Source organism: Bos javanicus, chromosome 11 (assembly GCF_032452875.1).
Source record: "Bos javanicus breed banteng chromosome 11, ARS-OSU_banteng_1.0, whole genome shotgun sequence".
In the NCBI taxonomy this organism is placed as follows: domain Eukaryota; kingdom Metazoa; phylum Chordata; class Mammalia; order Artiodactyla; family Bovidae; genus Bos; species Bos javanicus.
The window spans coordinates 98,132,731-98,158,332 of NC_083878.1; the positions used below are offsets into that span (position 1 = coordinate 98,132,731).

Consider the following 25,602-nt stretch of genomic DNA (forward strand, 5'->3'; position numbering starts at 1 on the left):
CTAAGAGGGGCGGAGCCTGTGGGCGTCCTGGAGATGATGCCTAGCAACGTCCGGAGGAGGGGGCCAAGAGGAAAGTGAGGACCGCGAGTAAGCTGGTCCAGGCCGAGGGGTCCTCCCCGAAGGGGCCTCATGACAGACTCCGGAGAGGTGCGGGAGAAGGCTAAAGCAAAGGCAAAGGGTGGGGGAGAAGTGACCATGTATGGGTTCGCAGGGAAGGTTTTCATTCTGGAGAGGCCAGATCAGTTGTGCGATTCTGTAAAGTCCCTAGCTGCTGTGCAAAGAACAGAGGTCTTAGGGGTGGGGAGGTCGGAGGGGTGGCCGGAGCTGGCATAGAGACAGAGATGGCAGTGACCCAGACGAGATAAGAGGAGGTATCTGAGAGATCTGTAGGAAGTGGGATAGACAGGACTTACAGACTAATGGAACATAGATCTTCTCACAAGACGTTGCTAGACCCTCAGGGCCTTTGGCTTGGGGCAGGGCCTGAGTTGCAGACAAGAGTTTTGGGTATCGGTAGCTGGTAGAAGCTGAGGGGGACCAGGAGGAGAGCAGAGAGCAGTGTGAGCGTGAGATCTTGACCACAGGGGAGAGAGGCAGGACCGCAGAGAGATTAAGGGGAATGGGGCTAGGAGGGCCGCCAGACCCCAGACTGTGCCTCCTCCCAGGCCCCCTTTCCACCCCCTCCCCCATCCTGTAAAACACCCGAGGAGAGTGTGTCAGTGGAGTGGGGATTGTCTTTGAGGCTTGCTCCAGCTTGCTGTTGCTTGGTTCCAGGATGGTCTGGAGCATGACAAAGCTCCCTCACAACACATCCCAAAGCCATGGGTGATTCCTGTGCCAAAGGGGACCCTCCAGCGCATCTTTGGGACCAGCCAAATCTTCCAGAACTTTGATGATATAAAACCAAAGGCTACGGGGTTAACCGTGCCCCTCAAAGTCAGGGAATAGTGAGTGACTCCCTTGCCCAGAGGTCCCAGGTTCCTTCCCTGCAGAGCCACTGACATGCTGTGCAGCCTTGGGCCAGTTACTCTCCCTCTCTGAGCTTCAGCGAGCTCAACTGTATAATAGGGCTCTTCCACCTCAGCAGCAAAAAAAGGCTGGATGAGCTCCAAGAATGGCCATCCTCCTCTCCCTGGGTCTCTGTCTACCCCTCTTGTCTTCCTACCCAAGTCCCTCTTCCTTGCAACCCATTCCCAAAGCCCCAGATCTATGTCTTGGGCTGGTCCCAAGTCGGCCAGCCCCCGCCCCCCGCCTGTGCCCCTCTGCCCCCCACAGCTACCATCGAGCTCATCAGTGCTTGGAGCAAGAGGACTGGGAGATGGCCGTGCTCTTCTTCTCCCGCGCCCTCCACCTGGACCCCCAGCTGGTGAGAGGGAGGGTTTGGGTGGGCACGGGCAGTTGCTGTCCCACGCTTACACTCTCACCTCTCAGGGCCACCGAGTCCCTGTGGTAGCCAAGTGGCAAACCTCAGGGCGGATCGTGGGGAGGGCAACAGCAGTCTGGGTCCCCTCTCCCTCAGGTAGAATTCTATGCCTTAAGAGCCGAGGCTTATATCCAGCTCTGCGACTTCTCCTCGGCCGCCCAGAACCTTCGGAAGGCCTACCACTCCCAGCCAGAGAACAGCAACTACCTGGAGCGGCTTGCCCTGGTGCTTTACCTGAAGGTGCCCGGCGCTGCCCTAGGCCCATACAAGGCACCCACCTCCCACCCCGGCCTGCTGGCTCTCCCTCCAACTCTGGGGTTTTCCTTGCTCCCAGGGCCAGCCCTGACTCCCTGGTGACCTTCTTGTCCCTGCATCTGTGTCCCCTCCTGCCACTCCTTCTTACGACCTCTCCCACCGTCCAGGTTCATCCACCACCAGGGCTGGGTATATCCAATAGAACTTTCTGCACTAGTGACAGCAATCACTTGGCACGATGATTACTGTCCATTCTGAGGGCCACGTGGAACTGTTGAGCCCTTGAAATGTGGCGAGTGTGACTGAGGAACTAATTTTTTAATTGTACTGATATTTAATTAGAATCGATTTGAATTTGTATGGCCATGGGCAGCAGGTGGCTATTGTACTGGACAGCACAGCCCTAGAGTCCACAGGCTCCCAGCACTAAAAAGACAAGAGTATCCCCCATTTGTAATGCATAAAAAAGGTGATATTAAGCCATAAAATCCCCCAAAAGCCCTGATTTTTCCCCCCATGTTCACAACTTTGATGTCTTGGTTTTTAATGTCAATAATAATTCAATTCTGGAAATTCCCTGATAGTCCAGTGGTTAGGACACTGCATTTCCACTGCAGGTGAGGGGGGTGGGGGGGGGCCTGGATTAGATCCCTAGTCAGGAACTAAGATCCCACTGCCATGCTGTGCAGCCAAAATAATAGGAATAATAATTATTATTATTCAACTCTGAAAAACATTCTTAAAACCAGACCACATGCTTAAACTGTCTGTGGGGGTCCTGAGGCCAGTCTTGTTCTTTCTGTGTGCCCTTGGAAAGGTCACTTCACTTCTCTGAGCCTCAGTTCCTTCATCTAAAAGGGGAATGTTACCTAGTCCCAAAGAGATATATTTAGGGATTTTTTTTTTTTTTTTTGCTGCACCTGGGCAGCTTGCAGGATCTTAGTTCCCCAACACACATCCTTGCAGTCAAAGCACTGAGTTCTACCTACTGGACAGCCAGGGAACTCCCTAAGTTATATGTATCCCTAAGAATACAGAAATTCCCTGTATTCTTAATACAGGGCTTGGCATCTGGAGCCCTGGTCCAGGAAGGAGCCTGTTACCGTTAGACCTGCTGTTCTGATCCACCTCTCAGGTTTTCTCTTTTTTCCCTGTTCCTATGTCTGTATTGCTATCTCTCTGTCACTATCTGTATATTTCTGTGTCTTGCTGTCTCCCCAGCTCTGTATCTCTCTATGTCTGTATCTCTATCTCTTAAAATCTCTCTCTGATCTGAAGGACTCTGTCCCCATCCCTTGTCATTCCACCCCAGTGATGGCCATCCCTCAATTCATGGAGGCTGCTGGGCTGGGGTTATAAGCAGGATTGACAATCCTCTGTGTCACCAGGGCCAGTGCCTTTTTGAGCAATGCGCCTTTCTGGATGCCTTGACCGTTTTCTCCCAAGCCTCTGAGCTCCAGCCTGAGAAATTCTGCTTCCGGTATCGATGGTGAGCACCCTGATCAAGAGCTTACTAGCCTTTGTCCCCCTCAGGGTCCCCTTCCTGCCCCTCTCACTGGGCAGACCAAGCACCTTTGCCCTCCGCCCACAGCATGGCCTGTCTCCTGGCCCTCAAAAAGCATCGTGAATGCCTCTCATTCGTCACCAAGGAGGTGAAGCAAGGCACCACCAATGCGGATGTCTACATCCTCCGGGCCAGGCTCTACAACTTCTTCCAGAAGGTAGAACAGGGCGGGCAGGGCCGATGGGTGGGCCTCCTCCCCGTTTGGGTGCTGTGATTACAGGAGGTGGCTAGGCTATACACCAGCCCAGAGGCCACAGCCCGCAGTGTGGTGGGAGCCCTGTCCTTCCCGAACCCTGACCAGCGCTGACCACTCCTGCCCAGTCAGGTAGTTGTTCCAGCATCATTCAGCCCTGGTTCTCTGCCAGGCCTGCGCCAATCCCTGAAAACCACAAGGTGAGAAGCCTCGGCCTGCCCTGCCCTCACGGAACTCACAGGCCAGAGGAAATGGCCCCCAGCAAATAATTACACAAGGACTGACTTCCCGGTTATGTGACGCACCATCAGAGGCCACCAGGCATCCCTTAGATGTGACTTGGGGTCATAAGGAAGGAGGGGCTGCAGGGATGAGAGAGTGATGGGCAGGATCTCGTGAACCCCAGGGCACCCTGACGTCTTCCTGGGGAGCAGCAGGAACCTCAGAAGGGTGCTCCCTGGGGCAGTGGGCCTTAGAAAAGTACTTTTGGCTACCAGGGGGCATGTGGGCTCGGGGGGCAGGGGCAGAGGGGAAAATCCGGAGACTGAAAGCCTGGGTACCATCCATCTGGATAGGAGTGGGGCTCGGGGAGGATGGGCAGGATGGTGGCAAGGATGGGGGGCAAGTTCTTCAGACCTTTGGAAGCAGGACCAGAGACTGACTGGGGGGCTGGAGAGGTGAGAGTGAGGAAAACAGAGGCGTCCAGAACAAGGCCTGTTGTTCCAGTTTGGCCAGGGTGCTGGACAGGGGGCGGGGGCAGGGGGCAGGCAGGGAGACTCAGGAAGGGGAAGAACATGATGGGCTAGAGTGGGCAGGGTGTCCTCAGGGTGCTGGAACCAAGAGCCTCCCTCTGCTGGGGGCTGGGCTCTTGTGTCCCACAGGTGACTCAGTGGGAGAGTCTCCTTCAAAGGTAGGAGACTAGTAATTATTGACAATTATCGTTGAGTGTTGGGATTGCAGCTGCTCCCTACAATGCATAGACACATTCTAAGCACTTTACTCACATTTGTCTCTAAGGCTGGAAGTAACCCTCTGAGGTTAGACACAACCCACTGTCCTCTTCTCACAGATGAGGAAGCAGGTTCAGATGGTCTGGCTAACTTGCTCCCCTTGAGCCCAAGTCCACCTGTTCCAAAGCCCTGTCCCAACCTCTGCCATCTTTCCCCTCCCACCCAGTGTCCACACTGCCTCTCTCGCCCTCAACCAATTACCCCACAGGACATGGGGTGCTTGCTAAAACTGTTGACTGACTGACTGACTGACCTGCTCACCCAGTGGAAGGTGTTTGCCTAGGGATGTTTTCTGCTCATGCCCAGGCCTGAGTCTGTTCTTGGTTAGAGTTGTCTTGGGCTTAAAGGTCAGAGGTGTCTGGGAGGGTGTACCGGGGAGGACAGGGAGACCATGACAGTCATGGTCAGGAGACCATGGCCTCCCCCTACCTCAAGTGAGCCTCGCAGAAGTCCTGCAAGGAGGAGGCATCTGTAGCTCCATTTTACAGAAAAAACCACTGAGGCAGACCTGGCTCACCTGAGGTCACATCTGGAAAGGGGCCAGTAGGGATGGGGCCTTGGATAGGATTTTCCCACAATGCTCCCTCCCTCCTTCAAGAGATAGAAAAGGCAAAACAGCAATGGAGGGGAGGAGGGGGCGGTGGGGCACTGAAGATGGGTGGCATGATGCTGGCCTGCCCAGAGGTCTGCCTCCCCACAGTGAACAGGGGAGAGTTCAGCTTGGGTGCAGCCCTGACGCCATCCCTGCCTTGCACCCCCACAGCCCAACCTCTGCTATCGAGACCTACACAGTGCCTTGCTATTGGATCCTAAGCACCCACAGGCCAAGGTGCTGCTCCAGGTGATGGTGGGCCAGGCTGAGCAGGCACGCCAAGATGCCGGGGTCCTGGCCGTGCAGGGCAAGTTGCAACATGCGCTGCAGTGCATCAACTGTGCCATTGAGAACAACCCTCTGGACCCCAGCTTCTTCCTCTTCCGGTATTGGGTGGGGAAATGCTGTCTTGGGTCCCAGGCTCTGCCTTGCCTCAGATGTGCTGTGTGATCTCAGGAGAGCCCATGACCCTCCCCAGGTCTCAGTCTCCCCATCTAGTCTCTAAGGGTCTTTCCCTGCTCGCCATCAAGACCGAGGGATCATGGGAGGTGGTTTCTGCTACTGCTTCTGGAGAAGGGGCAGGCAGCAGCCTGTTAACCTGGGAATCCTGGACCCCCAGGACTGCTGAGCAGTTTATACTAGGAGGCTCAGCCCAACTCAGCCCAGGAGAGGAGGCTTAGGTTTGAATTTGCGCCCCCTACCTCCCCAGCAAGGGCTCAACACCTCATTCTGGGCCATTTAACTTCCCTGACCCTGGGTTTTCTCAAGAAACAGTGGAGGTAAAACATCCTGTGTACAAAAAGCCTTAGCAGAGTGGCTGGCAGGCACATTGCTCCCAAAAAGAGAGAGAAGTTATTTGTAAAGGAAAGTAGAATCACCAGGCTAGCTCAGTAGCAATCGGGGAGCCGCACAGGCCAAATCTAATGCATGAGCGCGGAGGCCCCCCTGCCACCTCCAGAGGTCAGAGGACCCAGAGCTGCATCCACTCTCTGGGACACTCCGAGTCGGTGGGGGTGCTCTGGCTCTCATATGCCTCTCCCGTAGGGGCACCATGTACCGACGGCTCCAGGATTTTGACTTGGCAGTGGAGGACTTCCTGAAGGCGCTGGACATGATGAGCGACCACCAAGAGGAGCTGGTACAGCAGGCCCAGCGCCAACTGCTGCTGGCCTACAACGATTTCGCGGTGCACTGCTACATGCAGGGAGCCTACCAGGAGAGCGTGCTGCTGCTCAACAAGGCGCTCAAGGACGAGCAGCAGGAGAAAGGCCTCTACATCAACCGCGGCGGTGAGTGGGGTCCCGGGGAGCCCGGCGTGAGCCCCTTGCCTCTCTAAGGCCTGGACTGGGCGCTCGAGGGCCCCGAGGGAGGGAGGGAGGGAGAAGAGGCCGAAGAGGAGTCTCAGTGTCCCACTGAGACACACTACTGCGGGGCGGGGCGGGGGACGTTGTTTGAGAGACCACCTGGCTACATAGTCCTTCAAAATGCTCAGATCAGGTATCTGGAAAGAGTGCCCAGCTGCACAGAAAAGCAGCTGCAGGTGCTGGCGACCGCCCACGGGTATTACCAGTTGCAGGCCCCGCCTCCTAGGGGGTGGAGCCAACTGGGCCGCGGCTCCTGCGCCCTGGGTTTTTGCGATCCCCACTCAGTCCCCGCGCTCCAGATTGCTTCTTCCAGCTGGGCAACCTGACCTTTGCTGAGGCGGACTACCAGCAGGCGCTGGCACTGAGTCCGAAGGACGAGGGCGCCCACCTGCGCATGGGCCTGTTGCAGGAGAAGTTGGGCTTCTGCGAGCACCGGAGCAGGTGAGCCGATGGTGGGTGGGGCGGGGCCGGGGGCGGGGCATACTGGGCTATGGGCGGGGCCGACTGGGCTATGGGCGGGGCCGGGGAAGTCGGATGAAGCCGCCTGTTTGGGCTCCCTCAGTCAAGATGTCTCTGCTCTCCCAGTTAAGTCTCCTAAATATCAACTTTATTTTCCAAGGTTTCTCTAAAAATCCTTCACTTTTTCCCTGAATATTGTTATGGTAATTAGGCTTTTTATTAAAAAAAAAAAAAGTAAGTATTCAGTAACATAAGATTCAGAAAACGGAAGTTGCTTCTAATACCTGTCTGCCAACGCCTCCCCTGTCTGGGTGAGTTTGGTAAAGAGTCCTCCAGATTGATTTCTATGCATATATTAACAATTACTATCATTTTACAAAAGTGAGTTCGTGCTAATATTTGACAGGCTTTTTTACTTCCCATGGCTGTTACATATAGGATGACTTCATTCTCTTTTATTGTTTGCAAAGTATTCCATTCGGCGAAAGTACCACAATTAATTTCTCTAGACAATAGTCTGCTGATGAATTTGGGCTGTTTTCAGTGTTTGTTTTTTTTTTTTTTTCCATAAATAATGCAGTAATGAGACCCAAGACATATGTTTCCATCCATTCATACTGGCAATTCTGTAGTTAGATTGCTGGAAGTTAAATTGTTGAGTGTGAAATTTTAACATTTTAAAGATGATACCCAATTGTTCTCCAAAAAAACAATGAACCAATATAAACTTCCCCCAGTAAAAGAAAGTCTTCATTTCCCCAAACCTCCCTAGCACAGAGTATTAACACTATTTTTTAACTTTGCTAATCTGTTCAGTTCAGTTCAGTCGCTCAGTCGTGTCCGACTCTTTGCGACCCCATGAATCGCAGCACACCAGGCCTCCCTGTCCATCACCAACTCCTGGAGTTCATCCAGACTCATGTCCTTCGAGTCAGTGATGCCATCCAGCCATCTCCTCCTCTGTCGTCCCCTTCTCCTCCTGCCCCCAATCCCTCCCAGCATCAGAGTCTTTTCCAATGAGTCAACTCTTCGCATGAGGTGGTCAAAGTATTGGAGTTTCAGCTTTAGTATCATTCCTTCCAAAGAAATCCCAGGGCTGATCTCCTTCAGAATGGACTGGTTGGATCTCCTTGCAGTCCAAGGGACTCTCAAGAGTCTTCTCCAACACCACAGTTCAAAAGCATCAATTCTTCGGCGCTCAGCCTTCTTCACAGTCCAACTCTCACATCCATACATGACCACTGGAAAAACCATAGCCTTGACTAGACGGACCTTTGTTGGCTAAGTAATGTCTCTGCTTTTGAATATGCTATCTAGGTTGGTCATAACCTTCCTTCCAAGGAGTAAGCATCTTTTAATTTCATGGCTGCAGTCACCATCTGCAGTGATTTTTGAGCCCAGAAAAATAAAGTCTGACACTGTTTCCACTGTTTCCCCATCTATTTCCCATGAAGTGAAGGGACCGAATGCCATGATCTTCGTTTTCTGAATGTTGAGCTTTAAGCCATCTTTTTCACTCTCCACTTTCACTTTCATCAAGAGGCTTTTTAGTTCCTCTTCACTTTCTGCCATAAGGGTGGTGTCATCTGCATATCTGAGGTTATTGATATTTCTCCCGGCAATCTTGATTCCAGCTTGTGTTTCTTCCAGTCCAGCATTTCTCATGATGTACTGTGCATATAAGTTAAATAAGCAGGGTGACAATATACAGCCTTGACATACTCCTTTTCCTATTTGGAACCAGTCTGTTGTTCCATGTCCAGTTCTAACTGTTGCTTCCTGACCTGCATACAGGTTTCTCAAGAGGCAAGTCAGGTGGTCTGGTATTCCCATCTCTTTCACAATTTTCCACAGTTTATTGTGATCCACACAGTCAAAGGCTTTGGCATCGTCAATAAAGCAGAAATAGATGTTTTTCTGGAACTCTCTTGCTTTTTCCATGATCCAGCAGATGTTGGCAATTTGATCTCTGGTTTCTCTGCCTTTTCTAAAACCAGCTTGAACATCAGGAAGTTCATGGTTCACATATTGCTGAAGCCTGGCTTGGAGAATTTTGAGCATTACTTTACTAGCGTGTGAGATGAGTGCAATTGTGTGGTAGTTTGAGCATTCTTTGGGATTGGAATGAAAACTGACTTTTCCAGTCCCATGACCATCGCTGAGTTTTCCAAATTTGCTGGCATATTGAGTGCAGCACTTTCACAGCATCATCTTTCACGATTTGAAATAGCTCAACTGGAATTCCATCACCTCCACTAGCTTTGTTTGTAGTGATGCTTTCTAAGGCCCACTTGACTTCACATTCCAGGATGTCTGGCTCTAGGTCAGTGATCACACCATCCTGATTATCTGGGTCATGAAGATCTTTTTTGTACAGTTCTTCTGTGTATTCTTGCCATCTCTTCTTAATATCTTCTGCTTCTGTTAGGTCCATACCATTTCTGTCCTTTATCGAGCCCATCTTTGCATGAAATGTTCCCTTGGTATCTCTAATTTTCTTGAAGAGATCTCTAGTCTTTCCCATTCTGTTGTTTTCCTCTATTTCTTTGCACTGATCGCTGAAGAAGGCTTCTTATCTCTCCTTGCTATTCTTTGGAACTCTGCATTCAGATGCTTATATCTTTCCTTTTCTTCTTTGCTTTTCACTTCTCTTCTTTTCACAGCTATTTGTAAGGCCTCCCCAGACAGCCATTTTGCTTTTTTGCATTTAAAAAAAAAAAAAAAAGGTTCTCTTGCATTGGATTGACTTTGCATATTTAAATTGTGAGTGCAGGACAGCATTTTTCACGTGTTTATTCAGAGAAGGCAATGGCACCCCACTCCAGTACTCTTGCCTGGAAAATCCCATGGACGGAGGAGCCTGGTAGGCTACAGTCCACCAGGTCGCTAAGAGTCAGACACGACTGAATGACTTCACTTTCACTTTTCACTTTCACGCATTGGAAGAGGAAATGGCAACCCACTCCAGTGTTCTTGCCTGGAGAATCCCAGGGACGGTGGAGCCTGGTGGGCTGCCATCTCTGGGGTCGCATAGAGTCGGACACGACTGAAGCGACTTAGCAGCAGCAGTAGCAGCATTGGCACATTATGGTCTGTCTAAATTGTTCTCCCATTTGCTTTTAAATTGCCCAGTCTTTTTGGTTATAAGAGTTCTTTGTAGGCTAGAAAGTTTGATTATTATCTGCCTTATGTGGCAAAATATTCTTCCCTATTTGCTGATTTCTTTTGTGGTGTTTTTGCTACTAAATAATGGGATTTGTGGTCAATTAGTTTGTTTGTTTTTTTTTTTTTCCATATTTAGCTGCTGGGTTTATGACATTCAGAAAGCCCTTCCTATTCCAAGATCATAAAAATGTCTACTTATTTTGGGGCTTTACACTAGCATTTAAGTGTTGGGTCCATCAAGAGGGGTGTTGATGGCAGGGAGCAGAAACTAGCCTTGTTTTCCCTAAACTCCCCAGGGAGGTCCAGAAGTGCCCATTTCTCCTAGGTGGCCCGGCTCAGAGCACCCTGTGGCCCACTGTGTCCTGCAGGCAGTTCCAGAAGGCAGAGAACCACTTCTCAATGGCCATCCAGCACAATCCCCAGAAGCCCCAGTACTACCTGTACCGCGCCCGGAGCCGGCAGCTCATGCAGAACATTTTTGGGGCCCGCCAGGATGTTGCCACTGTCCTGCTCCTTGACCCCAAGCAACCCAAGGTGTGTTCTTGCTGGGCCAGGAGGGTAGGCTCCAGAATCAATACCTCTGACCTCCTAAAGATACGCCCTGTCCCTAAAAGAAACCTGGATTCTTAGCAGTGATATGCACTGCTAATGCCAGCGCATTTACTACATACCTTCTCTGGTGGCTCAGCGGTAAAGAATCTGCCTGCCAAAGCAGGAGACACAGGTTCAATGGCTGGGTTCAGAAGATCCCCTAGAGAAGGAAATGACAACCCACTCCAGTATTCTTGCCTGAGAAATCCCTTGGACAGAGGAGCCTGATGGGCTACAGTACATGGGGTCACAAGAGTCAGACATGACTGAGTGACTAAGACAATAATGATGCCAGAGCATTTACTATGTGCCAGGCACTGTTCCTGGGGAAGGAAATGGCAACCCACGCCAGTATTCTTGCTGGAGAGGCCCATGGATAGAGGAGCCTGGAAGGCTACAGTCCATGGGGTCGCAAAGAGTTGGACACGACTGAGCAGGTAACACAGAGCCAGGCACTGTTCTAACCACTTCAGCTTATATCACCCTGTTTAACCCTCTTTAACACCTATGAGACAGGTAACATTATCATCATCCCATAATCTACAGAGGGAAGAGGGTAGGGCTCAGAGAAGTCAGTTCCCTTGGGCCAGGTCATGGAGCTTGGAGGTCACACCCTCCAAGCTGATTCCAGAAGCCATGATCAGACTCAGAACTCCCTCACGTAATAGTTCCTTTCTCAAGATCTCCCAATAGTTCAGGCCCAAAGGGTCTGGCCCTTTAGAAACAACAATTTATAAAAGGGCTTCCCTGATGGCTCAGATGGTAAAGAGTCTGCCTGCAATGCAGAAGACCCAGGTTCGATCCCTGGATTGGGAAGATCCCCTGGAGAAGCAAATGGCAACCCACTTCTGTATTCTTACCTGGAAAAAATCCCATGGACGGAGGAGTCTGGCGGGTTGCTGCAGTCCATGGGGTCACAAAGAGTCGGATGAGACTGAACGACTGATGCTGAATTTGTAAACTCTTCTCTTCTTCGGCCCTGAGAAGGGACTCTGCCAGTCAGGACAGCACCACACCATCTGCCCCTGTCCTGGCCCACACCTGACTCTGGTCACCTTCCTTCCTGGCAGCTGCTTCCGCTGATGGCCAACCTTTTCCCCGGCATGTCAGTAGAAGAGGTGTTAAGCAGCCAGGTGGCAAACCTGGCTAGGTTGCAGCTGGAGCGGGTGGTGGAGCACAGCATGTACACCAGGACCCCTCAGGACATCCTGGGGTAAGTTTCTACAGGAGGGCCCACAGGCCCAGAGCTGGGGGACGGCTGGGGCTCAAGGCACCTACTTGCCTTTTCAGGCCACCATCCAATCCCAGGGAGGGCAGGGTGAGTCAGAGAGGCTTACCCAGCACTCTGACAACTCGCTTTGGCAGGCAGCTCAAGGATCGGGAACAGAGGGCCCGGGCCGTGATCCTCTCTTGGAAGCTGGAGCCGCCTTTACTGGAGACCCCCAAGGAGATGGAGACCCCTCTCCAGTTCCCGCAGGCAAAGCCAGAAGGCACAGAGGAAGAGGTGCAGGTTCCTGGGAAGAAGGTAAGTGCGCCCCATGCCAGGGCCAGGTTTCCTGGAGGCGCAGGGAGGACTGTACCCCAAGCCAGGGCTGAGGGCTACAGGCTGGCTAGAGGCTGGCTCTGCCACGACTCAGCTATGTGACCTGGGCTGGGGACATGTTGCTGTGAGGTGGAGAATGTACCAGTAAAGGGGTACACCTGAAGGAGTGCAGGTGAAAATTGGGGCCCCTCACAGAGGCAGGCTTCCTACACTTTGTCCACACTCACCTTCCCGCAATGCAGGAGATCCGGGTTTGATCTTTGGGTCAGGAAGATCCCCTGGAGAAGGGAATGGCAACCCACTCCAGTACTCTTGCCTAGAAAATTCCATAGATGGAGGAGCCTAGTGGGCTACAGTCCATGGGGTCGTAAAGAGTCGGACACGACTGAGCGACTTCCTTTCACTTCTAGTTGCAGTGGGGGGGGGGGGGGCTCCTCTTTGCTGCGGTGTGCGGGCGTCTCATTGCAGCGGCTTCCCTTGTCGTGGGGCACGGGCTCAAGGCCCATGGGCTCAGTGGTTGCAAGTCATGGCTCTAGAGCTCAGGATCCAGAGTTGTGGTGCACTGGCTTAGTTGCCCTGTGGCATGTGGGCTCTTCCCGGACCAGGGATTGAACCTGTGTCCCCTGCATGAGCAGGCGGATTCCTAACCACTGGACTACCAGGGAAGCCCCCAGAATTTTAACACTTGGATTCATTGCTAAAAACTTTTCATTGAGTGGAACATAAAGTACACAAATCCTCAGTGAACTGTTTGATGAATTTTCACAAACTGAATACCCACCATGATTCCATTCTCTAGCTCAAGAAAGAACACATTCCCAGTTTTCCAGAAGCCCCTATCACCTGGCTCTGGGCCCCTCCTCCATCAGGGCTGTTCTGATTCCTAACACTGCCAACAAGTGCACAAGCAGTCAACTGCTCCATGTCCCCATCCAGCCCTAAACTGCAGCCCCCAAGGAGCTCTAAGTGGCTGGCCTTCTAGAGCTGTGGCCTCCCACAGCCTGCCAACTGCCCAGCCTGTCTCTGACCCTAGGAGAAGCTGAAGCCGGCCCCCAGCAAGGAGTCATCCTTGACCGACAGCTACATCAGCCAGACCTCCTTAGGCTCCATCTTGGGCTGTAAGTCCCCCTGCATGGGCCAATGCAGCAGGGAGGGCAAAGGTCAGGAGTCAGAGGCTCCCAGGCCTGGGTATGAATCTGGCCTCTGCTGCTTACTGCTGTGTATATATGGAGCAGGAGGGCTCATCCCAGCTTTGCTGGAGGTGCGGGAGCGGGGTGGCGGGCCCAGAGAGGGGGAGTGAGGGGAACCCTCTGGGATGCCCAGCACGCAGCCTGGGCAGGAGCTCTCACTCGAAGCACTTCATCATTGCTGCCTGCTCCACCTTCATTCCCCGCTCAACCCTGTCCCTCTTCTCTCTGCCCCCTTGGCCTCTCCCTGAAATTACCCCACAGAGCCTATGCGTGTCTAGGGGGCTTTTACCCTCAGCTCCGCCAGGTGCCAACATGGAAGGGACAAAATGGAAAACCTGGGAATGCGGCTCTGAGTCCCAGAAGCAGCTGTGGGCAGTCCGGGGAGGGACGGACGTAGGGGCGTCTAGTCCCCTTCCTGCCATTCAGCAAACATGTTGAGCGTCCAGTGGCTGAGCCTGTGCAGGACACCGGTGCACGAATGAATGGCACAGTCCTTGCCCCAGGGACATCTTGGTCCTGAAGGAAACAAGGGACACAGAGGGCTGGACAGTGCAGCCATACCGTGGAGGGGAGTCCTGAGAACTGTGGGTGCATTTAGCCCCCCTTGGAGTGGGGGGGGGGTGTCAGGAAGGGTTTTTAGGACCCAGGGGGGAAGTGTGGGTGGAGTAGAGTACAGAGAATTGCTGCAGAGGGCCAGGTCCCTGCAGGTGCTGGTGGTAGCTGGACACAGAGGGCGAGCGGTGGCCGGCAGAGTGGAGGCCAGTGCTGGACAGTGGGGACCTCCATCTCTGCCCTTTATCTTATGGCCATGACTCACTTGTAGGCCTCAGGGTGCCAGGAAGGCTGGGCTTGGCGAGATCTGGGAGGCCTTCCCCCTTGGCCATAGGAGGCCTTTGGGTCATAGGCAAAGGTGAGGCCTAGAAGCCTCCCTTTCCTGGGACTGTCTGGGGAAGGCGGCCTGACAGCTTCTCTGGACACATCCTTCCCAGTCAGAACCAGGTCCACCTCGGAGACGGAGACGTCTAGTACAGGTCAGGAATACAGGAGCACTTCCACCACTGTTGTGACAGTCTCTGACTCCTCACTGCTAAGGACACAGTCCTCAGACTCGGGGGACAGCAGGAAAGACCTAAGCCTGAACCACAGCCCCAGAGAAACCAAGTCCACCCCAGGCCACCATCAGAGACCCAGCAAGACGGAGGCCGCCCTCATCCACAGCCAGAGGCCCAGCAAGACGGATACCTCCCAGATTCAAAGCCAGAGGCCCAGCAAGACGGATACCGCCCAGATTCAAAGCCAGAGGCCCAGCAAGACGGAGGCTTCCCTCATTCACAGCCAGAGGCCCAGCAAGACGGATACCGCCCAGATTCAAAGCCAGAGGCCCAGCAAGACGGAGGCTTCCCTCATTCACAGCCAGAGGCCCAGCAAGACGGATACCGCCCAGATTCAAAGCCAGAGACCCAGCAAGACAGATACAACCCAGATTCAAAGCCAGAGGCCCAGCAAGACGGATACCGCCCAGATTCAAAGCCAGAGACCCAGCAAGACGGATACAACCCAGATTCAAAGCCAGAGGCCCAGCAAGACGGATACCGCCCAGATTCAAAGCCAGAGGCCCAGCAAGATGGACGCCACCCAGATTCAAAGCCAGAGGCCCAGCAAGATGGAGGCTGCCCTCATTCACAGCCAGAGGCCCAGTAAGACAGACGCCACCCAGATTCAAAGCCAGAGGCCCAGCAGGACGGAGGCCACCCTCATCCACAGCCAGAGGCCCAGCAGGACAGACGCCACCCAGATTCAAAACCAGAGGCCCAGCAGGACAGAGGCTGCCTGGAGCCCAAGGCAAAAGCTCAACAAGACCCAGGCCACCCAGGGCTCAAGGCGGAGGCTCAGAAAGTCCAAGGGTGCCGATGGTCAGAGCTGGAGACTCAGAAAGGCAGCTGCCACCCAGGACCAAAGCTGGAGAATGATCCAAAGTCCTAGCAAAATCAACACTTCCTATGACTCAAGTTGGAGCCCCTCCAACACTGAGGCCACCAAGGGCCAGGCTCAGAGTCAGAGGCCTAGCCAGTCCAAGGCAGCCCAGAGCGCAAGCCCAGGTTCCAGCAAGACCGAGGTCACCTGGGGACTGAACCCAAGTCTTAGCAACATGCAGACCGCCCAGGACCCAAGACAGAAGCCCAGCCCCAGCAGTGAGGCTGCTCTCTGAAAGGGATGCTCAGCCCCTCACTTCTTACTGCAGTGCAGGGCGATTCTCCCCACTCTGCTCTGCGCTGCAGCCTCCCTCAGAAGCAATCAGAACCTGGGCCAACATCCTCTGGTCCCGTGACTAAATTTATTGTATTTGTTTTCTTCATGTACAAAATTAAAAACTTGAAAAGCTCAGCTCCAGTGTGAACTTGAGTCCCTCTGTTCACGGAGACAGAAGTCTCAGCCTGGTTTTACCATATGGGGACACAGGGTTGGGCGTGGATATGGTACTGGGGCAAGGGCCAGAGGAACAGAGAGAAGAAGGAGGGAGCAGCCACGAGCCACTGTCCCTGAGTTACAATTCACATTTTAAGGCTCAGGCTGCGGTCAAGGCTCCTTGAAATTCTGGGGTGACCAGTGATTTCCCTGAGGAAGGAGGCAAAGGCCAAGATGCCCTCAGACAATGAAGAGCCAGGGCCTGCCCCGGCCTTCTGTCTCACGGCCCAGCCAACAGCCCTCCTCATCTTCACAGTATGCTCTGGGTCCCACGCTGCAGGACCAGGGACCCTCCGGCAGAGGGTCCAGGGCTTTCCTTCACAACCTGGCCAGGTAGAGGACGACAGGGATGCCACCTGGGAGAGTCAGAGGAAGAAGGCGATCCGGGAAGCCACCATCTTGCAGCCATTGGAGGAAAAGAGCGGCTCGTCCTCAGGGAAGAAGGTGGTGCTGTCCAGCACAGCCTGGACCACCTCATCCCTGGGCTCCAGGCCCAGATGGGCCAGCTCGTTGAGCACACAGTGCCGCACGTGGTGCCGCTGGAGTGGCAGGAAGGGCACCAGAACGTCCAGGAGATGCTCTTCCATGATGCCCGAGCGCCAGAAGCCATCTGCAGGGTGGAGCCATGGGAAGAGGCTGTGGTTCACAGGGGTCAGCCAGGCCCCCACCCACCCCCACAGGGAAGGAAGTGCAGGAAGGCTGCTGGCCTGAATCCTCCCAGCCCAGCTTGGGTGCTGGGCTCGGGGGAAGCTGTCCGCCAGCCCCGAGCACCAAAGCCTGGGCTGGAAAGTACTGGGTCGGTGGGCTGAGCATCTGACCTGGGAGAGCCTGGCCCACCCCCAGGGAGTCCAGCCCAGCCCAGCCCTGGGTGTGATCTGGGAGTGAGACCCGAGTCTGGAAGCCCCTCTGGCGTGGGGTCCTCCGCTGAACTCACGGTGCGGGTTGTCCAAAACAGCCTGAGAGATGACCGGCCCCAGCTCCTGCAGGCCGATCTCTTCACGTTCCCGGCGGCTGCGCCACGCCTCCAGCACCACCTGGTTGATCTGCTCACCACCGGTGTTGCTAAAACCACGGGGGACGCAGACAGTGAGGGCAGGATGTAGCTCTGGCTTCCCACAAGCCTCCTAATGGGACCTGAACCAGGGGCCCCGCTCACTCAAAACGCCCCAGGAACCGCTTCCCCTCTCCTGAGCTCATCCATAACCACGACCCCAGAAGTTTGCCCATCTGTGCCATGCACTTTACAGTTTCTATTAATGGGACACTTTTAGGTCCCTTACCAACTTTCCTCACTCAGCCTCGAGGAGGACAGTAGGGCATTAAGATTGGCCCTACTGTTCAGAAAAGGAGATGGGAGCTCAGAGAAGTGAAGCGATTTGCCCAAACACAGCTGGGACTCTCAGAGGTGGGACTGGTTCCTAGTCCTGTTTTTTCCCAGGCCTGTGTCCTCTTGGCCACAAAAGAGGGAAAACTTAACCCAGCAGGAGTGCCACAAAAAAAATTAGGATTAAGAGAATGAACCCAGGCTTTGAGAATGTCAAAGGGGAGTTAAACACCCTGAATGACGGTGTCGCCAGTGAGGGTACAGGGGACTTTGGGGGGAATCCAAATGGGCCCTGGGGGGGAACAGTATTCTGCTACGGGACCATGGGACCAGACTGGATAGCTGAGACCTCTGACAAGTGTTCCCGCACCAATGCCCGCTGCAAAGTTGGCCCCACCTGATGAAGATGAAGATGGCTTTACGATAGTTGGTCCCGTAGACAACCCAGGAGGAGCCCAGGAAAGGTCGCAGGACTTCTATCAGGCCTGGGGCCAGCTTGTCCATCTCATCGAAGAGAAAGAGGGAGCGGCTGCAGACAGTGAGGTTCCCCTGCACCCAGCTCTTAAGATCCTTCTGTGGGAGAGAGGCGAGAGTATGAGGGCACCTGGAGCTGCTTCCCCAACTCCAGATTCCTTCCCAAAACAAGAATTAATGGGGCTTCCCTGGTGGGCCAGTGGCTTAAGACTCAGCGTTCCCAATGCAGGGGGCCAGGTTCGATCCCTGGTCAGGGAACTAGATCCCACACGCCACAACTAAAGATCCCATGTGCTGCAACAAAGATCAAAGCTCACGCATGCTGCAGCTAAGACAGATGCAGCCAAATAAATAAAAATAAATATTAAAAAGAATTCATCTTTTCAGGAAGATATGGTCTCCCAAAGAGCACCGATCCCTTAATGAGGCTGATGATGAAACTGTGACCCAGAGAGGGGCAGAGAGTAATCCAAGCTCACACAGCAAGTCAACAAGAGAACAGGGACGCAGAGCCAGGCCTCACACCTGCATTGTCAGGGGGCTCCTTCCTGACACGTCTTGCTTTCTAGAAAAGGGGAACGCACCTTCCTGCTCCCTGAACCTTCACAACAGAGTTGTGACAGCTGAAACAGATCAGCCTGGACAGTACCTTGCAATCAACAACAATAGAGCTAATATTTCCTGAGCACTTACTCTGAGCCTCAAAAGCCCTTACTCTAAGGGCTTTACTGAGAGAAGATAATGCAGGTTGTCTGGCAAAGATAAGTGCTCAATAAATAACACCTGTGATTCTATAGTCGAACGTCCCTCACAACAACCCTGGCACGCAGGTACTTTACTGGCTCCCAGGCATTAAATCAAGAACTCCCTGCCAGGTGATAGCACCCTCAGCTTTGTTTAGGATGGGTCCTGAGGGCTGAGGCTGTAACTGGCTGTGTTGCCTGGAGCAAGGGATTCCCCTCTCTGGGCTCAGGACTCACTCCCACTCTAGGGGAGTCACCCTACAGTGCCGGCAGAGGGTGGGCCGGGACACCACCAGCCTACCTTGTAGCGCTCCAAGTGGCTGGGGTGGGGGAAGTGGATGACCGGGGAAAAGTGATGCACGTGGGGGCTACGGAGGCCATCCCGGAAGAGGTAGTGCGCCAGCAGGGAGCTGACATAGGACTTGCCAGTGCCGGTCCAGCCATGCAGAGAGAGGACCAGCGGCTTGGTGGGGGCTGGATCCTGCAGGAAAGCCTTCAGTGCCTTCACCACCAGCGACCTGGCCAAGTGCTGGCCCGCCAGGTGCTGGGCCAGGTCACACTCCAGACCTAGGGCCACAAGAACAGTGTCAGAGATGAGGACACACGTCCTCAGCGGAACAGTTTCAGGAGGAAAGTCATGTCTGGGAATCCGGGTTCTGGGACTTTTTTTTACAAGCCGTCTGCAGAAAGGGAGTGAGGGCCTTGGCTACAGGGCGTGGGGGGGGGAGCGGGTGTCCTCTGCCTCAGGCTGACTCAGCTCTGCAGCCTCCCCACCAGGTGGCCCTCTGGATCGCAGCTCAGCCCTAAATGGTTGCCAGCTGTCAAGAGGGTCGGCCCCAGACTCCTGCCCAACTTCAAGGCAGGCTTCTCCCCTGATGGGCCAGACCAGTGCGGAGGTCTAAACTGCCCACCCTCGACCACCACCCAGGTCTCTGCTGTCAAAGGCATCTCTCCATCCTGACTTCCAAACAGGCATCCCTAAACCCTCGCCCCAAGTCCTGTGCCCCAGGCTCTCAGGATCCCTCAACGCCGGGCCCACTTCCAGCCCGGGCCGTCTGGAAGTCTCGGGGGGTCTGCTCTTGGGTCTACTCTCCACGTCTGGCCCCGGCACAACCCCGGGATCCAAGGTCTCCCCTAGTCCGCCCGGCTCTCGGGTCTCGGCTCCTTACCCTGGAAGTCGGGCTGGAAGTCACATTCGCAGAATGAGCCGAAGTTGCAACGCAGCGAACTCAGATCCCAGGACGCGGCCGCGGCCGAGACCAGCCAGATCAGCCCGAGGAGCGAGCCCCAGGGCCGGCAGCTGCGCGTCGCAGCCGCCATCCGGGTGAGGCAGAAGCTCAGTCTGGGGCCGGCAACCGCCTCTGCCGAGAACTACGACTCCCGACGTGCATCGCTCCGCGGCCTACAACTCCCAGCCCCCCTCGCTTCTGTCTCCGGGGCCCTCCCCGTGGTCCCCCGTAGGCTTGCAAGGCGGCCTCCAGGGGGAGCCCGCGAACCGTCCAATGCGGGACTGCGCACTGCGTTTCCATGGCCACGGTAACTGAGGGACCATCACAGCCCCGAAACAATAATAAATGACGGATTATGACCACCAAGGGTGACGTAACAACTGTAGCAAAAACTTGTGCGGTACCTTGTAAAGCGCCTTTCCTGTGCTCTCCCCCCGCCCCTTTTTATATGATAAAAGAGCGCCAATAGCTTTTGGTGAGCACCTACTATGTGCCCTAATATACGGTGCCTTGTATATCTTGGGCTTCCAGGTGGTGCGAGTGGGAAAGAACCCGCCTGCCAATGCAGGAGAGGTAAGAAAAGCGAGTTCGATCCTTGGGTCGGGAAGATCCTCTGAAGGAGGGCATGGTAACCCACTCCAGTATTCTTGCCTGGAGAATCCCATGGAAGGAGGAGCCCGGTGGGCTACAGTCCATGGGGTCGCAAACAGTTGGGCACAACTGAGAGACTTAGCACAAATGCATGCCCCTTGTATATCTTATGATAACAGTACCTCTCATCAGAGGGATGGTGATATTTCCATGAAGTACAGGCACATGAAGTGTTTTGGCTCACAAAATAATCAATAAATGATTATTGAAAATCCATTATGGAACTTCCCTGGTAGTCCAGTTGTTAAGACTCCATGCTTCCACTGCAGGGGGCACAGGTTTGATCCCTAGTAGGGGAAATAGGATCTCACATAACCCCCGGGCACAGCCAAAAATATTTATCCATTATATTTTGCTTTTTGCATTTCTTTTCCATGGGGATGGTCTTGATCCCTGTCTCCTGTACAATGTCACGAACCTCCGTCCATAGTTTATCAGGCATTCTATCAGATCTAGTCCCTTAAATCTATTTCTCACTTCCACTATATAATCATAAGGAATTTGATTTAGGTCATACTTGAATGGTCTAGTGGTTTTCCCTACTTTCATCAATTAAAGTCTGAATTTGCCAATAAGGAGTTCATGATCTGAGCCACACTCAGCTCCTGGTCTTGTTTTTGCTGACTGTATAGAGCTTCTCCATCTTTGACTGCAAAAAATATAATCAATCTGATTTCGGTGTTCACCATCTGGTGATGTCCATGTGTAGAGTCTTGTGTTGTTGGAAGAGGGTGTTTGCTATGACCAGTGCATTCTGTTGGCAGAACTCTATTTACCTTTGCCCTGCTTCATTCCGTATTCCAAGGCCAAATTTGCCTGTTACTCCAGGTGTTTCTTGACTTCCTACTTTTGCATTCCAGTCCCCTATAATGAAAAGGACATCTTTTTTGGGTGTTAGTTCTAAAAGGTCTTGGAGGTCGTCATAGAACCGTTCAACTTCAACTTCTTCAGCATTACTGGTTGGGCCATAGACTTGGATTACTGTGATACTGAATGGTTTGCCTTGGAAACAAACAGAGATCATTCTTTCGTTTTTGAGAATGCATCCAAGTACTGCATTTCGGACTCTTTTGTTGACCATGATGGCTACTTTATTTCTTCTAAGGGATTCCTGCCCACAGTAGTAGATATAATCATCATCTGAGTTAAATTCACCCATTCCAGTCCATTTTAATTCGCTGATTCCTAGAATGTCAACGTTCACTCTTGTCATCTCCTGTTTCAGTTCAGTTCAGGCGCTCAGTCATGTCCGACTCTTTGCGACCCCATGAATTGCAGCACGCCAGGCCTCCCTGTCCATCACCAACTTCCAGAGTTCACTCAGACTCACGTCCATCGAGTCAGTGATGCCATCCAGCCATCTCATCCTCTGTCGTCCCCTTCTCCTCCTGCCCCCAATCCCTCCCAGCATCAGAGTCTTTTCCAATGAGTCAACTCTTCCCATGAGGTGGCCAAAGTACTGGAGTTTCAGCTTTAGCATCATTCCTTCCAATGAACACCCAGGGCTGATCTCCTTCAGAATGGACTGGTTGGATCTCCTTGCAGTCCAAGGGACTCTCAAGAGTCTTCTCCAACACCACACTTCAAAAGCATCAATTCTTCGGTGCTCAGCTTTCTTCACAGTCCAACTCTCACATCCATACATGACCACTGGAAAAACCATAGCCTTGACTAGACGGACCTTTGTTGGCAAAGTAATGTCTCTGCTTTTCAATATGCTGTCTAGGTTGGTCATAACTTTCCTTCCAAGGAGTAAGCGTCTTTTAATTTCATGGCTGCAGTCACCGTCGGCAGTGATTTTGGAGCCCCCAAAAATAAAGTCTGACACTGTTTCCACTGTTTCCCCATTTATTTCCCATGAAGTGATGGGGCCAGATGCCATGATCTTCATTTTCTGAATGTTGAGCTTTAAGCCAACTTTTTCACTCTCCTCTTTCACTTTCATCAAGAGGCTTTTTAGTTCCTCTTCACTTTCTGCCATAAGGGTGGTGTCATCTGCATATCTGAGGTTATTGAGATTTCTCCCGGCAATCTTGATTCCAGCTTGTGCTTCTTCCAGCCCAGCATTTCTCATGATGTACTCTGCATATAAGTTAAATAATCTCCTGTTTGACCACTTCCAATTTGCCTTGATTCATGGACCTAACATTCCAGGTTCCTATGCAATATTGCTCTTTACAGCATCAGACCTTGCTTCTATCACCAGTCACATCCACAGCTGGGTATTCTTTTTGCTTTGGCTCCATCCCTTCATTCTTTCTGGAGTTATTTCTCCACTGATCTCCAGTAGCATATTGGGCACCTACCGACCTGGGGAGTTCCTCTTTCAGTATCCTATCATTTTGCCTTTTCATACTGTTCATGGGGTTCTCAAGGCAAGAATACTGAAGTGGTTTGCCATTCCCTTCTCCAGTGGACCACATTCTGTCAGACCTCTCAACCATGACCTGCCTGTCTTGGGTGGCCCCACACAGCATGGCTTAGTTTCATTGAGTTAGACAAGGCTGTGGTCCGTGTGATTAGATTGACTAGTTTTCTGTGATTATGGTTTGTGTGTCTGCCCTCTGATGCCTCTCACAACACCTACCATCTTACCTGCGTTTCTCTTACCTTGGATGTGGGGTATCTCTTCAAGGCTGCTCCAGCAAAGCACAGCCGCTGCTCCTTACCTTGGACGAGGGGTATCTCCTCATAGCCACCCCTCCTGACCTTGAACGTGGAGTAGCTCCTCTTGGCCCTCCTGAGCCCGCGCATCCGCCACTCCTTGGACGTGGGGTAGCTCCTCTCGGCCACGCTTCTGTGCAGTCTGGTCCGTCACAGCCGGCCCGCTTCTGGGGAGGCTTTATGAATAGCTGTGAAAAGAAGAAAAGCGAAAAAGCCAAGGAGAAAAGGAAAGATATAAGCATCTGAGTGCAGAGTTCCAAAGAATAGCAAGGAGAGATAAGAAAGCCTTCTTCAGTGATCAATGCAAAGAAATAGAGGAAAATAACAGAATGGGAAAGACTAGAGATCTCTTCAAGAAAATTAAAGATACCAAGGGAGCATTTCATGCAGAGATGGCCTCAATAAAGGACAGAAATGGTATGGACCTAACAGAAGCAGAAGATATTAAGAAGAGATGGCAAGAATACACAGAAGAACTGTACAAAAAAGATCTTCACGACCCAGATAATCAGGATGGTGTGATCACTGACCTAGAGCCAGACATCCTGGAATGTGAAGTCAAGTGGGCCTTAGAAAGCATCACTACAAACAAAGCTAGTGGAGGTGATGGAATTCAAGTTGAGCTATTTCAAATCATGAAAGATGATGCTGTGAAAGTGCTGCACTCAATATGCCAGCAAATTTGGAAAACTCAGCAATGGTCATGGGACTGGAAAAGTCAGTTTTCATTCCAATCCCAAAGAATGCTCAAACTACCACACAATTGCACTCATCTCACACGCTAGTAAAGTAATGCTCAAAATTCTCCAAGCCAGGCTTCAGCAATATGTGAACCATGAACTTCCTGATGTTCAAGCTGGTTTTAGAAAGAGCAGAGGAACCAGAGATCAAATTGCCAACATCCACTGGATCATGGAAAAAGCAAGAGAGTTCCAGAAAAACATCTATTTCTGCTTTATTGACTATGCCAAAGCCTTTGTGTGGATCACAATAAACTGTGGAAAATTGTGAAAGAGATGGGAATACCAGACCACCTGACCTGCCTCTTGAGAAACCTGTATGCAGGTCAGGAAGCAACAGTTAGAACTGGACATGGAACAACAGACTGGTTCCAAATAGGAAAAGGAGTATGTCAAGGCTGTATATTGTCACCCTGCTTATTTAACTTCTATGCAGAGTACATCATGAGAAATGCTGGGCTGGAAGAAGCACAAGCTGGAATCAAGATTGCCAGGAGAAATATCAGTAACCTCAGATATGCAGATGACACCACCCTTATGGCAGAAAGTGAAGAGGAACTAAAAAGCCTCTTGATGAAAGTGAAAGAGGAGAGTGAAAAAGTTGGCTTAAAGCTCAACATTCAGAAAATGAAGATCATGGCATCTGGCCCCATCACTTCATGGGAAATAAATGGGGAAACAGTGGAAACAGTGTCAGACTTTATTTTGGGGGGCTCCAAAATCACTGCCGATGGTGACTGCAGCCATGAAATTAAAAGACGCTTACTCCTTGGAAGGAAAGTTATGACCAACCTAGATAGCATATTGAAAAGCAGAGACATTACTTTGCCAACAAAGGTCCGTCTAGTCAAGGCTATGGTTTTTCCAGTGGTCATGTATGGATGTGAGAGTTGGACTATAGAGAAAGCTGAGTGCCGAAGAATTGATGCTTTTAAAGTGTGGTGTTGGAGAAGACTCTTGAGAGTCCCTTGGACTGCAAGGAGATCCAATCAGTCCATTCTAAAGGAGATCAGTCCTGGGTGTTCATTGGAGGGACTTATGGTGAAGCTGAAACTCCAATACTTTGGTCACCTGATGCAGAGAGCTGACTCATTTGAGAAGACCTTGATGCTGGGAAAGATTGAGGGCAGGAGGAGAAGGGGACGACAGAGGATGAGATGGTTGGATGGCATCACCGACACAATGGAGATGGGTTTGGGTGGCCTCCAGGAGTTGGTGATGGATTGGGAGGCCTGGCATGCTGCAGTTCATGGGGTCACAAAGAGTCAGACCTGACTGAGTGACTGAACTGAACTGAACTGAACTTGGTCAAAGTTTCATGAAGCAAAGGGCCCCAGACGTTTCAAATTCAGTGACCAAGCTCCCCAGGCCTCCAGCCTACTGTGGGGTGGTGATGCACACTGCCCTTCTCCTCTGCCCATGTAATCAAGACAACTGCCTTCAAGGCCCTCCTCAACGATTCCTGCCCCACCCACCTCACGTGCACACGCGCACACACACACACACACACGAACTTCTGGGGCCACATTCCAAAACTTGAAAAGAAGTGAGTAGTTCCCACTATTGAGAAAAGGCAAGAACTCCGAGTCAGGATGCCCCCGTTCCAGCCTTCCTAATTCTGCTGCCATGACTCAGGGAAAGTCCCTTCTTCCTCCAGTTCTGTTTTCCTGAAGGAAGCTGGAATCTTAGATTTCATAAAGCCCTTCCACCCCCAAACATCTGGGATACTGGACTGTACATTCGGGTTCTGGAGGCAGGGAATGGAGAAGAAATGGGTGCAAGTCAGTAGTTCTCCTATGGGTGGGAATTAGCTATTTATCACCCTCTGGCCTGTGAGGAATGGTGATATGCCATGATGTACAGGCACATGGAGTGTTTCGGCTCACAAAGTGATGAATAAATGATCACTGAAAACCCATTATGGAACTTCCCTGGTGGTCCAAGTGGTTAAGACTCTAGGAC

The 25,602-nt window shown here is 52.3% G+C and overlaps 2 protein-coding genes across 3 annotated transcripts; one reads left to right on the top strand and one right to left on the bottom strand.

Annotated features, from left to right (window-relative positions):
* The first annotated feature begins 6 nt into the window (after positions 1-6).
* Positions 7-15,734, top strand: TTC16 (tetratricopeptide repeat domain 16). The gene is made up of 14 exons (XM_061433569.1): positions 7-147; positions 775-947; positions 1,276-1,366; positions 1,520-1,663; positions 3,067-3,167; positions 3,270-3,399; positions 5,209-5,423; positions 6,082-6,326; positions 6,701-6,842; positions 10,394-10,559; positions 11,687-11,829; positions 11,982-12,141; positions 13,193-13,277; positions 14,339-15,734. The coding sequence occupies exons 1-14, from the start codon at positions 130-132 to the stop codon at positions 15,556-15,558; spliced, it is 3,033 nt and encodes a 1,010-aa protein (XP_061289553.1). The 5' UTR covers positions 7-129; the 3' UTR covers positions 15,559-15,734.
* Positions 15,666-20,254, bottom strand: TOR2A (torsin family 2 member A). 2 transcript variants are annotated; one of them, XM_061433594.1, is made up of 5 exons: positions 19,526-19,885; positions 18,658-18,923; positions 17,537-17,712; positions 16,750-16,877; positions 15,666-16,425 (listed from the first exon to the last, which is right to left on the bottom strand). In XM_061433594.1, exons 1-5 carry the CDS (start codon positions 19,674-19,676, stop codon positions 16,181-16,183), a joined length of 966 nt encoding a protein of 321 aa, XP_061289578.1. In that variant the 5' UTR covers positions 19,677-19,885; the 3' UTR covers positions 15,666-16,180. The 2 variants fall into 2 exon arrangements, with proteins under 2 accessions (XP_061289578.1, XP_061289579.1); XM_061433595.1 differs by lacking the exon at positions 16,750-16,877 and having other exon boundaries at positions 16,290-16,425; positions 19,526-20,254.
* Positions 20,255-25,602: the final 5,348 nt, after the last annotated feature.